Source organism: Gracilinanus agilis, chromosome 3 (genome assembly GCF_016433145.1).
Source record: "Gracilinanus agilis isolate LMUSP501 chromosome 3, AgileGrace, whole genome shotgun sequence".
In the NCBI taxonomy this organism is placed as follows: domain Eukaryota; kingdom Metazoa; phylum Chordata; class Mammalia; order Didelphimorphia; family Didelphidae; genus Gracilinanus; species Gracilinanus agilis.
Window position 1 is genome coordinate 600,137,457 of NC_058132.1, and position 14,041 is coordinate 600,151,497.

The 14,041-nt window shown below is 41.7% G+C and overlaps 1 protein-coding gene across 1 annotated transcript in view; it reads left to right on the forward strand.

The window, feature by feature from the left end:
* Nucleotides 1–11,906, forward strand: part of PARD3B (par-3 family cell polarity regulator beta) — a 1,311,536-nt gene extending 1,299,630 nt beyond the window's left edge. Inside the window, exon 22 of the mRNA XM_044669413.1 lies at nt 11,306–11,906. Within this exon, the coding sequence (XP_044525348.1) occupies nt 11,306–11,660 (355 nt within the window). The 3' untranslated portion in view covers nt 11,661–11,906. The remainder of the gene's footprint in view (nt 1–11,305) is intronic.
* The last annotated feature ends 2,135 nt before the right edge of the window (nt 11,907–14,041 follow it).

The window sequence follows — 14,041 nt, forward strand, 5'->3', positions numbered from 1 at the left end:
TCTCTAAACAACCACAATACTTTGGGAGAACAAGGGGGTAATATAGGTGAAATGCTTTGCAATCCATAATTATGTGAATTTCAACTAAGTCAACAAGCATTTGTTAAGCACCTACTGTGTGCCAGACACTGTTAGCATCTCTCTCACAACACCACAGTCTGCCTTGTGTCCCTGTCATCTGTCCTACTACTAAATTGTAGGTTCCTTGAAGGCAGGAACAGTCAGAATCCTCTTTTTATCTTCTCACAGCACCTGCCACAGAGCCTTGCATAGGGCAGAGCTACAACTTGGACAAAACTTTTTCACATATTAGTTTATTTCTTGTTTTGATGTGATCACATCCAAACATAGACCATTTTCTTTTGCATGTGGCAGAAAATGGCCCAGCCTGAAGCAGACAAAGACTCAGATGAGTCAGAAGCTACAACAACAGAGCCCCCATGTTCTGGGCAGGCCCGATTCCAGGCCTGTGGCTCAGCACAGAAGGAGAGTCTCAGAGACAGCACAACCTAACCAAAGCATAGACAGGGTAACAGCAAATAGGTTGGTTGAGTTGGTTAAAACTTCCTCGAATAAGATCATTTTAATAAAGCACATAGTGGTGCTTGATAAATGCAAATATCACTTTCTTTCCTCCTTCTCTCACCCCTGGGAGTGCCATAGTGGTACATCTCTCAGAAGGATCAATTAAATCTCAAGAACAATGTTATTGCCTTTGTAGGATCCAGCTACAAAGCAGCTAGGTTATCCAGTGGATAGAGCACCAATCCTAGAATCAAGGAGACTCATCTTCCTGAGTTCAAATCTAGCCTCAGATACCTTCGTGTCTGTCTGACCCTGGGCAAGTCACTTAAACCCTGCTTGCCTCCTTTACCTCATCTGTAAAATGAACTGGAGAAGGAAATGGCAAGCTATTTCAATGTTTTTGGGGGCCAAGAAAACCCCAAATGGTATCATAAAGAGTCAGATTGGAATAAAACAACTGAACAACAATAGAAGCATAGAGCTAGAACTAAAACATCCAGAGACCAGCCAGTCTAACCCCTTATTTTATAGATGAGGAAACTAACACCCAGAGAGATAGTTTGCCCAGAGGAGGGATAGGAATCCAATTCCTCTGATTCCAAAGGCAATGTCTCCCATAGTTCCAAGTTGCCTTTTTTTAGAGTAAAACTAGTTTATGAGGAAGAAATCTTCTAGCCTTGTTTTTAGTAATAAACCTTGCCCCTCCCACACTTTGCCCTTTTGGAGTGGAACATTTGGCAGAATACTCCACTGCATTGCTGTACTCGTCACCAAAAAACATTCTATATCCTGCAGGGTTTAAAGTAACCTCACAACATCAAGTTCTAAGTGTTTCATAATCCTCATTTCATCATCTAGCCATACATACTTGCACTGCTCACTCAGATTGCTCACATTTGTCTTTGAGTCTTTGATTCAAGTATTACAGCAGCAAGGATTGATTGATAATTAAATTCTTCCCATATCTTATTAAAGTATAAGGTTTTCTTTCTTCCGTACTTATAAGGCAGCAGTATTTAAGAGTCATACTGTGCTACTTATCTTTAGGGTACAAGAATTGTAATGATATAATACTGAAGACAATTTTGTCCGACAAAAATTTGATTATACAATTTGAGAAATTATTTGACAGACTTAAGGGTTAGAGGTGGACATCTTATCATAAGCATTTTTAATCCATTTTTCTAGAAAAAAAATTTAAAAGCCAAAAGTTTGAATTTACCAAGACAGGAAAAGTGACTGCAAGGAGGGAAATTATGTGGGAGCAGAGTAGATCAATTGCCCAGCCACCCACTAATTTGATGAAATTAATGGATGTGAAGGAATAGTAATAGAGACAATGAGGTACAGAGGGTTTTGATTGGTTGTATTTACAGTTTGTAAAAAGGAGAAACTGAGTGGCTCACACCTGGAATAACCTATTTACAGAGTGTAAAGGTTGTGAGCCTGAGAGTGGCCAAGTAGGGGGTGCTATAAAAATAATAGCCCTTCATTTCTAGATAAAAAGAACTATCTTATGCTTGTGCTGTGTGAAGAATAAGGAAAAATAAGAAGTAATAGGAAGCAATGCTATCAGAACTCATACCCTCAATATGGTGAACCACGGTAGCCTCTGAAACCTAACCTTGGAAATAAACCAGGAACTCTCCTGTGACCATGGAATAAATAACCAAGAATTTAAATGATTAGGTTCTAGCACTAGGGGTTCTCTCCCCCAGTCAAAATTTTTTTCTAATTATCAAATGACATGTACCTTTTCATTTATAGCCCTCCTCATTAAAACCCCAGGATATTTGAAAAGTCAACATCTCTCCTTTGCATTAACCGAGTCATTAAATGCTATGACACCTCTTTCCTGTAATCCTCTTTCCCATATAAAGGAGATTTTAGGAAATACTCCCACCCTCTAATAGTATAAAAGAGTCTTAGTGACCTGCCGAACTGATGTCCAGGACTGGCATTTCTCTTCCCTCTAACCCCATTTGTTAATAACAAAATCAATATCAGTCCTCTTAGGTGTGTATTTGGGGGTGTTGCAACCCCAAAACAGAAGCAAAAATGTGATATGGATTTGGCAGCTTGTCTCCTCAAATAGATTCACACACACCCCACTTCCAATTGCTCTGTAATTGTCACCGTTTTTTAAATTCCAAAGAAATGTTGTGAAAGAATATCTGAAAATGGTCACATCTGCGTCTGAACTTTATCCCCACTCAAATCTTCCACCCACTGCCAGGACCCCCTCCTCATAATACAAAAGGAAATCAGAGTGGTGAAAGTTGGAAATTTTTCTAGTCTTTTCTGTAACACAGGTCATCAAATGATCATTATATTTTATAGTTCAGTAAAGTCTATAGAAGTTGAAGCTATGTAATATACATTGCAGAGTGTTCTCCTAATCCTGGCCAACCGCATTCGTGCCTAGACCAGGGGATAAAGGCCTGGTAACTGGAAACCTGACACTGTAGGAATTCCAAACACAGTCCTCAAACTAAAAACAGCCCTCTCTCTCTGCCCATGGTATGTTCTACTTGAGAGCCTGGGATTGTATTAGTTTACATTATCTGATTTTTTTAGCTGTGCATTGTTTGGAAAAGAATGGGAATAGAAAGCACTTATACCAGCTCAAGCCCTAAAGAATCCAGGGGTGGTATATTGGTGGTGGATGTGATGTTGTGAACTTGGTTGAAAGATGCAGCCCCTCACACAGCTGGCATTAATGGTTTCAGGCCTTTTGGCTGCCCACCACCTCTGCTCCAGATTTGGTTCTCAAAAGCTATGTGCCTCCCCACCATTTTTTATCTTATTTTTTAAAAAATGGTCATGGGTTAAGAGTCTGTTTGATTTTTGCCTCATTTCTTTCTGTGTACACAAAGTGCTTTATAAGACTCCGAAGAGCTCCAATCTGCCACTGAAGAGTTTTATAAGTAATGACTTTAATGCTTTTTGCTGGGAAGGAAAATACCTTTTAACTCTCTCTGAACAACTTCCTCCACTCTGTCTCTTTTCCCTTCATCATTGATCATCTCTGACCCTTTAAAAGAGAAAGTTATTGAGATACCCAGGATGCATCTAGGGCCACCAGCCATCCCTGAAGGCTTTGGAGAATTAGAGAGACTTCTTGAGTCTCTGAATTTGGAACTCGACACCAGCACCCAATTGTCAACATGGAAGCCTTCTGTTAGAACTTGCAAGATTCTTGTCTTTTACGCCGTATTTGCTAAACCTAAGTTAAATGACCACACTTGCCACAAAAACGATGAAAAAGGTAATACAGTATCATCATAAAATTATATTCGTGAATGGCTACAGCTATTCTGTAACTGATAACATTATATCCAGCTCATTCCGATTAATCTGTACAATCAGTCTGGCACCATTTTTCCCAAGTGCCTCTTAGAATGTCAGTGATCATAGACTTAAAAGATCATATTTGGGCTCTTTTCATCTTGTCTCTCCTCTATAATTCATCTGCCACACAGTACCCCAAGCATAATTTTGAGTATGTCCCTGCCTTGTCACAAACATCCATGGGATCCAACCCCCTCCTTTTAGAAAGGAGGTCAGCAAGGCCCAGAGAAGTGGATCCCAAGTGCCTCTGAGGTGAAATACAAACTCCTCTTTTTGTCATTTAAGGCCTTTTAGAGTCTGGCTCCAAACTACCTTTCCAGACTTATTACCCCTTTACTCCCTCCCTTACTTTTTGGTCCCAGTCATTGGCCTACTTGCTGTTTCATATATATATATATATATATATATATATACATCATTCCATCTCCATTCTCCTGGCCTTTGTACTCCATCCCTGATGTCCACTCCTCCCTCACCTCTCTCTCTTAGTAAATGATCGTTGACTGACTAGAGGACATTTCCAACCAAATGTCTAGTAGACACCTCAAATTCAGCATGCCAAAGACAGTAAAAAATACTTATCTGCCCACCTACCCCCAAATACAGTTTTCATCCTAACTTCCCTATTTATGTCAAATACATCGCCATCCTTCCAGTTACCCAAATTCCTAAACCCTGGATAATCCACAACTCTTTACTCTTCCCCATTACCTATATCTATAACGATTGAGTCTATTTCCATAACATCTCTCTCATCTTTCCTTTTCTTTGCACTCATACAGGCACCAGTCTTGTTCAGGGATTCATCACCTCTTTTCCTGACTATTGCAAAAGTTTCCTGTGTGGTTTCTCTCCATCTAGTCTCTTCTCTCTCCAGCTCATCCTCCACATGGCTGCCAAAATGATATTCAATAAAGCATGAATCTGAGTATATGGCTCCCTTGCCTCAGTAAATGCCAGTGGCTCCCTGTAGCCTCTAGGATCAAATCCAAACTCTCCTTTTGGTCATTTAAATGTCACAATCTGACTTTAGCCTGCCTTCCTTGACTTATCACTCCTTACTCTTCTCAGTGACTTTACAGTTTGGCCAAATGGGTCTACTTGCTGTTTCTCCCGTATCCATCATTTGGTCCAGGCTCTTCTCAAGGTCTGAAATCCACCCTCTCTTTCCCCTTGCTTCTTATAATGCCTCCTTTCTTCAGAGCTCACACTGAGGCCAACCTCCTAAATGAGTTCTTGTCTGGTTCCCCTAGTTGCTACAGCTTCTCTTCCAACCCCAAATTACCTTGCTTTTACTTTGCCTGTTTTTTTTAAATTTCTTTTTTATGTGCACATGTTGTTCATCTTATAAGAGGTATAGTCCTTGAAGGCAAGAACTGTTCCATTTTTGCCTTTCTATCCTTAGTAACTTTATACAATTAGCGCTTTTAAAATGCTTGTTGATTGAGTGATTGACCCTCCTATCTATCAGAAAGGGGTTAAGTCCTGGGCATGCTATTTTCAAGAAAACAAACTTTTTTTCTCTTTTCATACATGATCTCCTTGTGAGATTTTAAATGGAAAGGGTGTTTTTTTACTATTTTGAAAAAATAATAGCATGCACAAATAGAACTCAATCATAATGCCACATGAAAAATGAGATGTCTTAAAATAGTGATGCATTCCCTATTTGGATTGTTGTTTTAATCAAAATCTCCAAAGGAGGTTGCCCCTGGATTTCTCACTGTAGGTACAGTGAATGTAGCAGTCTCCATGATTAGTATTTATGATGTTCCAGAATGGTGTTGGTTTTTATGCTTATCCACAAATGTAAGGTTCCAGACTAATACAGAAACCATTGAAAGGAAAGGTCAAGTGAGCAGATCTATCACTTTTTCACCCCCTTCTCCTTTCTTTATCTTTTGGCAGTCTTATAATTATTAAGGGCAGAATTTTCTTTATTCTTTTTATGCTTAAACATTGCTCTTAAAAGAAAAGATTAAGAATACAAATACAGAATACTCCAAGGTGATCAGTGACAAAAAAGGCCCTATATACACCAAAATATGAGTATTATCAGCATCATTTGTGATAATAAAGAACTGAAAACAAAGTAAATATATGTTGATTTGGGGGAATGCCCAAGCCAATTATGCTATGTGAATGTGATGTAATTTTAATTATTGCATCATAAGAAACTCTGAGCATGATATATACAGAGAAACATGGAAAGTCTTATATGAACATCACAATACAAAGTGAAGGAGGACCAGGAAAATCAACAAACAAAAAACAGTCAAAACTAAATGCAATTAAAATATAATAATCAAATTTGACCCTAAATAAAGAGTTCTAAGATGACCAGCTCCTCCCTCAGTGCCTTTTACAGAAGTACGGACCATAGATATGATAGAGACTATAATGCAGACTTTTAAAAAGATATGTATTGCTTAGCTTTATGAAACTTTTTTCTCTCTTCACACATTATTGAAAATATAGTGGAGACAGGGAATGCTATCCACCGCCACAGAAAGAAATTTTGGAGTCAGATGGATGCAGATCCAAGTATACTATCTTTCATGTCAGTGTATTTCTTACAATGACCAATATGAAAGTGTGTTTCCCATGATAATTAAAATAAAAATTTTAAAAACACAGTGGGAAATACAGATGATAAAAAGCCACATAGATCAATAGAAATTATTTTTTCAAAAAAACAATAATGTGGCCAAACACTTCAGAGTTTCTTTCACTTCGAAAAAAAAAAAAGTATCTGGTAAGTTAAAGAAAAATGTCTTTTGGAAGTTCCCAAGAAAAAAGGTACTGTGAAAATCAGAGACCCCAAAAGGAGAAATATTCGGTATCTCTCACACTCTTTGATACATTAACTTGTGTGTTTTCACAAGCCAACATATTGTTTTTCTTCTCTCCCCAAAAGATAACTGTTATGATGGATTTTACAGAATAATGTGGTTTCCATTATTTTTGTTCTTGACAAAGAACAGCCACCTCACTCTTGGTTTCTGCCACATGTAAGCACAAGTTCCAGTCATAAAGTTTCCCCTCAAAGGAAACTAGGAATGGGATCATGAAATCATCTTGGGCTCTGCCCTGTCTGCCCATAGAAAAAGGAAACCTCACTTTTCCCTTCTGTGAAAGTTGGACCTTGTCTCAACAATGAGGTGTGTGAGAAGAGATACCAATTGTCTTCAGCGCCTGCAGTAAGAGTTCTGATTGTATCTCGGAGGGTGGCTTCCGCCCCTTCAGCACTTCGTCTGGCTTGTCTCACCAAAAAAACAACCTGGAGTGCCTGTCTTTTATAATGTGCTGTTTTAACAGAGAAGAGTCTCGAGGGAGAGAACAGGACCCTAAAAGTCCAAGGCCTGGAATTCCTCCTTTCTCTCTTTCCATTTTAAACAGGAAACATTCACACTAAGAGACTCCAGAGGGAGGGTTGGTTGTATGTTCATTTTGAGGCAGATAATGTTTGTGAGTTGCGTATGTCAGTGATTTACCCCGTGGGCTTAAAGCGAGTGCAGGAAAACCACATGTTTCACTTCATGCAGAGAAAGCTCTTCAGGGGAGTTAGGGAGGAAACACAGGTTAAGGCCTTATTTTTTTCTAAGTGTTTTGGAAATCTCTAGCATGGACAAAAAGAAAAATTGGAGCCAGTAAAGGAAAGACTCAAATTCTAAGATGAAAGATGTCACGGATACTGAAAACATTCTCAAGTAAAAGAGCTTTCGAGCAGAAAAGAGATGAAATAGCAATCCCGTTTCCCTCAGACCAGCAGATGAGATATTTGAGCCTTGTATGCCAAGGGAGGTAGGATGCCCGTAGTATTAGGGAATAAAACTTAACTGAAATGACAGCTCCTTTAGGTGACCTTTTCTGGCAGTCACAACCTTTCCCCTCAGATGTCACACAGCATTTTGTTTTGTAGTCCTCTAAATGAAGAAGTTCTTCTCCTTGTTTATGTCATGGGCACCTTTGGCAGTATAGTGAAACTTTGTGGGCCCCTATTTGGAATAATTCTTTAAGTTTATAATGTAAAGAAATGCCCATTTTTATTAAAAGATAAATAAAAATAGAGATTATTTTTCCCTTTGAAGTTCATGACACCCCTGAAATCACTCTACTCTAATGGTAAGAAGTCTTGTTAGAATGTATGATTTTGTTGTCACTGTTTAATGTAATCCATCAAGAAAGTTTCAGTCAAGTAGATTCTTAGAATAAATTTTGTAAGAATAAGATTTTATTCTAAAAATCCACTAACCTAAAACTTTCTTGATGAATTATAATCTCATAGATTTAGATCTAGAAGCTTTATAACTCTCTCATTTTGCAGATGAGCAAATAGAGGACACTTACCACCATATAGCGAAATATTTATATTGCAGTTATCTCTATTCAGTGCCTTATACCTCTGCTGGCAAATAGGCAATCAATGGTTATTTGTGTTAGTTAGAAAGTTAGAAAGTCCCAAGTTCAAATCTAGTCTCATTTACTTATGATTTGTGTGATAAATGGATGGATATGGATAGATGGTATATAGATATAGGTAGATGACAAACATTGGTGATATGGATAGGGGATAGATGATAGACACTGATGATAGAGATGGACAAGTGATAAATATGGATGGTGACATGAAGATATAGATAGATAGGCATTGATGATATGTAGAGATGGATTGATAGATGGCTGGATGGATAAATAGACACTGATGATATGTAGAGATATATTGATAGAGAAATGGAAGGATGGATGGATGGACAGACATTGATGATATGTAGAGATGGACTGATGGATAGATAGACACTGATTATATGTAGAGAGAGATTGATATAAATGGGTGAATAGATATTGATGATATGTAGAATTGGATTGATAAATGGATGGCTGGATAGATAGCTATTGATGATATATAGAGCTGGATTGATAAATAAATGAAGGGATAGAAAGACACTTATGATATGTAGAGATGGCTAGATAAATAGATGGATAGATAAATATGTTGTGGCAAGAATGCTGCATTTGGAGATTGAAGTCCTGGGTTCAAGTCCTGAGTTTGCCACTTAGCTGCTACAAAACTTTGGACAAGTCACCTTCTGCTCACTAAGCTAAGCCTGTTTTCTCAGTGGTCTGGTACTGATCATATGACTTCTGTACCCTACTTCACAGGGTTTAGAAAGATCAAATAAGGTAATGCAGATAAGATGCTTTGTAAAGTGCTATATAAATGTCAGCTAGATGACTGCTAGATAGAGCTCTGGACCCGGAGTAAGGAAGACCCAAATACAAACCCAGCCTCAGACCATTACTAACCATGTGACCCTGGAGCCATGTCACTTAATCTCGGTCTGGTTCATTTTTCCCACCTGTAAAATGGCAATGATAATAGCTAGGATAAACTGTTGTAAGGCTAAACTGAGGCAGTATTCATAAAGCACTTTGCAAACTGTTGAGCTATTTACTATTACCATTTTTCATAGGCATTTAAAAATAAACCAACACAAAGATTTCACTAGAGTAATACCTGTTATATTTAATATAGGAGTGGCCATATTGCCTGGTATGTAAAGGACCAGGCTTAAAGTCAAGAATGCCTAGATTTGGGCAAAGTAGTATGGTGGTTAGAATGCCTTTTGAAGTCAGGATGATCAGAATTCCAAACCCTCTCCAACCTGTGTGACCCTAGGCAAGTCATTTATCCTCTTCATGCTTAATTTCTCCATAAGTAAAAGTGAAGGTGTTAAAGTCAATGCCTTTTAAGGTCCTTTTCAGCTTTAACCCAGGAACCTCTGAAATCCTAGTTGTGAGACATTAGGCCAATCACTGAAGTGCTCAGTGCCCCGAGGCAATGCCCTACCACCATGTTTTAGAGATGACTTGCCAGGCTGCATTGGTGGAGGCAGTTCCCACCCCAGGAGTTGTCTGCGTGACTGAAATGACAGCCCTGAACCAAATGTTTAATGAATATAAACCAGTTTACTTTGGTTTGCTGACAAGTGTCCCAAATTAAATGGGACATGGCAGGAGCATCCCTCATGATGATGCCTGGTAGAGTGAAGGCGTGGGAAGAGAGGAAGGACTTCCCCAGGACAGTTGTGGAGTGCTTTCCGGGCTCACATGCCGCTTGTCCAGTCCTCCTTGATTCTGGAAACTCGGAGGGCCATTCTACCATCAGCCTCCACGCATTCTGGGCGGTTTCTCCCCCCGTGTCTGGCAGCTGGCTGAATTCACCACTGCTACTGTCTTCTTCCATCCTGGCCTTGCCTTTCAGGAGCACCAGCCTTTTTTAGAGCTGAAGTTCAGAGAGCTTGTCAGCATGATGTGTTGAAGTTGCTGTTTTTGTTTTCTTACAAAGAGGAGGGGAGGGAGGGGAGAGTGGCAGGTGGGAAGGAGCAGGGAGGTGTGAATCTCTGCGCACAGAAGCTTTATGAGATTGGCAAAGCTGCAAACTGAACTCATCTGTTTATCCCCGGGCTAGATAAGATGCAGTCATCTGCACATTGTTTAAAGACTTTTTGCTCCTGTTACCGCAAATGGAATAGGAGAAAGATGGGTAGCAAAGGAGGAGGAAGGAGCGCATGTGTGTCCGCTTCTCTCTTGCCCTCCAGCCTTTTGCTGGTCTGCACATTCTCCCCACACACACACACACACCCTTCCCCATCCCTCCCCCTCCCCCCCCAACCTAGGGTTGGTGTGCTTCTTCCCAGGCAGCCACTGGTTTAATAATGCACTAAATAGGGGGCAGCTGGGTGCCACAGTGGATAAAGCACCAGTCCTGGAGTCAGGAGGACCTGGGTTCAAATGTGGCCTCAGACACTTCCTTAGCTCTGTGACCCTGGGCAAGTCACTGAACCCTGTTGGCCTCAGTTTCCTCATCTGTAAAATGAGCTGAAAAGGAAACGTCAAACCTCTCCAGTGCTACTGCCAAGAAACAACCGAACCACAATAACATACAACTACAAAGGCATCACAAAATGTTAAACTGCTACACAAAGGTCAGCTATTATCATCATCATGGAATTTAGGAGACCCCAAAAAATGAATTGACCGATTTCAAGGAGTTTATAAACTTGGGTGGGAAAAATCATTATATCTCTACTTCAATATAATTAATTTCCCTTGTGATCTTGGGCCTTTTATGCATTTTTACACACTCTTCTGAGAAGTGCATGGCCTTCAGCAAACTTCTGGAGAGGTCCAGGAAACAAAAAGAAGCATAACTACCTCCATTTACAGATGAGGAAACTGAGACCTAGTGAGGCTGAGGGACTTGCCTGAGATGGCTTTAGTAATCGAGAACCCAGTCCGAATTTGAGCTCAGATGGGGAGGGCTGGGTCTCTGGGACATGGACCATCTCCAGCCCCTCAAAGAGTTCTTGCCCTCCACCCCCAACCAGGGTGGATTTTCTAATGAATGTCCATGTTTTCTCTTTAGGAGAGGACCTACAGACCCAACAGATTACCTAACGGGACCTCGGCTGATTTACAAGGAAAGGGAACTTCCTTATTACCCAGGGGTGCAGCCCCTCCATCCTCCCAAAGGAAGCTATCCCCGGGCCCAGGAGGCGAGGGCACCGGAGCTGCGCTATCCTCAGTACTACCCAGCCCCTCTGGCCTCACACCACAAAGGACCCTACCGACACGACGTCCCGCCGTCACCACCTCAGCACCCCCGAGTGCCGGCCTATCACGAGCTAGGCACGACAGCTCAGCGGGCCAACAGCCCCGAACAGTACCCCTATCGGGCCCAGGACCCCCGGCAGAAGAACCCCATGACCGCGGCCGTGTAGGGGCCCCCCACCATCAGCACAGCCTCCCACAAAGGACTTCTGCAGCTGCCTCATTTTTCCCCTCTCAGTCCCGCCAAGTCTTCTTGGCTATAAAATTATCCATGAACTGGAACCATCCTTTCTGCCGCAGGTACAGATTAGGTTCTTCTTGCTGAGGAAATCACTTCAGGCCAATCAGAGGGGAAAGGAAGGTACAATATGTCTGATCAGGCCATGAAAACAGGAGTTACTACATTAAAATGCTTTTTAACCAGTTAAAGTCGGAGCAGAAGCGGTCGCTGAAAAGTAAATCACCTCGTTAGACACACTAAGCGGAATGTCCCAGGGCTAGACACTAGGCACCACCGCTGGACCTTGCACACGTAAGGGCACACCCGTGCACGCACGCACGCACAGAGCCGCTCCTCCCCTCCAGCTTCCCGCCCAGGTCACGTGGGGCTCTGCTACGGATCCCTCTCCTGTGGGGCTGAGCTCTCTGCAGGGCTGCAAATCTGCTCTTATTTTAGCAACGTAAGAAAAAAGAGGAAAAGACCCCAACGAAGGGCCCCCTCGGTCAGAGAAAGACGGCCGCTTCTTATCTCCAGCACCCACCGCACGCCAGACCGAATGGGCCTGCCAGGCCTCCTTACGCTTTCCCTGCTTTCCCTGTTAAAAGTGGCAGCCACAGGCCTCGGGAGGAATGGCGGAAACCTGGGAGAGCTGCGGAGAGGCGGGTATTTCAAGGACCCATCCATCACTGAGAAAGGCGTCGGGCCCTGTTGTCACGGGTAGCCGGAAGCTATGTTCCACCAGGGCATGCTTATTCCCTCTTAGCCGGAGGAGCCTTGGAGTCAGCAGGAGGGCCAGCGGGGCCCTGCTCCTCCCCCTTCGCTTCCCCCAGTTCCTGGCCACCGCGTCCGAGGCCCTGGATGTCAGAGGCAGGCCCACGTGTCCAACCTGTAATTATTTAGCTGCTGTTTCTATATTAGAGCTCCCACCTCTATAGCTAGTCCTCAGTTGGGAGGGAAGAGAACCCTCTAGTTGGGCCTCCCAGGATTCAGTGCCCTGGAGGTGCCAATTCAGTAATAAGTGCCAAACAATTCCCATTTGCACTGCAAGGAGCTAAATGCCAACCCCAGCTGGGAGGAGCCTTCTTGGGTCTTTAAAACAAAATGGCCTCGGGCAGAGTGGACAAACAGTACGTGTTCATTTAGGCTGTGCTCTGATGTTGGCTTGGTTTGGTTTTGACTGTGTGTGTGTTAAGTAACAGAAGGGGTAGGGAACCAGGAAAATGCAACTTTGAAAAATTACGTTTAAAAAACATCTAAAATATAACATAGGGCTTTTTGTGTTTGAGAAGGAAGAAAACGAGAGAAAATCAGAGGGAAGGGTTGAAGAGGCTGCAAACCAAGGGCAATCTTTTATTGGTGGTGTTCTCAGGGATGACAGAGAAGGCTGTGGGGAAGACCCTGGTTCAGGCAGGGTTGGACAGAACCGGAGAGTGAGAGCTGAATACTTGTTTCCTGTTTCTGTCCCTCAGTTTCCTTAAGAATAAACGTGTTCCAAAAAAAAGAATAAACATGTTCCTCAGGCTCTTAAAGGGGTGGAAATTGTCATGACAGATCAAGAGAAATCCTGTTAGAGCCAAAGGGAGGGTATCTAATCTATTTATAAAATGAAGAGTCTGAGACTCAGAGAGGAAAAAGTGACAAAGGGCACACAGGTCTGAGATGTCCAAGTCAGGATTTGAACACAGATCTGGTTCCAAATCCCAGACTCTACATTCTACAACTCAGACTTGGGTTCCAGCATCTCACAACCCAGCTTGTTTGATAACAAAATAAATGGCAGAACAGGGATCTTAAGGCTTTAAAAATAATTTATTTTTAAAATCTTCCAAAGGCTTTAAGATGTTTAAGATGGATAAATCCATTGCAATTCCTTTGAATTCCATGACCATTTTCCACTCATCTGAATGGACTCTTCAAAGATCATAATCAGACCTAAATGAGAAAGCAAACAAAGGACTTCAAAACCTAGAGGCAGGACAGTTTGTCTAGATCTGAGCCTCTTAAAAAGAAATGCTTTAGGCTCTTTAGACTGCTTCCTTATTCTCTCCAAAAAAAAAAAAATCATCTTGGGGTCACCTTCAGCCATTGTCCTTATTTAGAATGGGGAAGACGAACAGGATTTATGAAACTGCAGTGTTATAGAGCTCTTAGGATCCATTATCCCAGTGTAATATTTCCTTAGTCCCATGTATCTAGGATCTCATTGATAGAAGTATTTACTGATCCATGGAAATCAAAATCCATCCCCATCGTCTGGTCCGTACTCCTCCAGACATATTCTGCAGGGCATGCGCCAACCCAACATAATAGAGGCCCTCCTTTCCGTCTTGT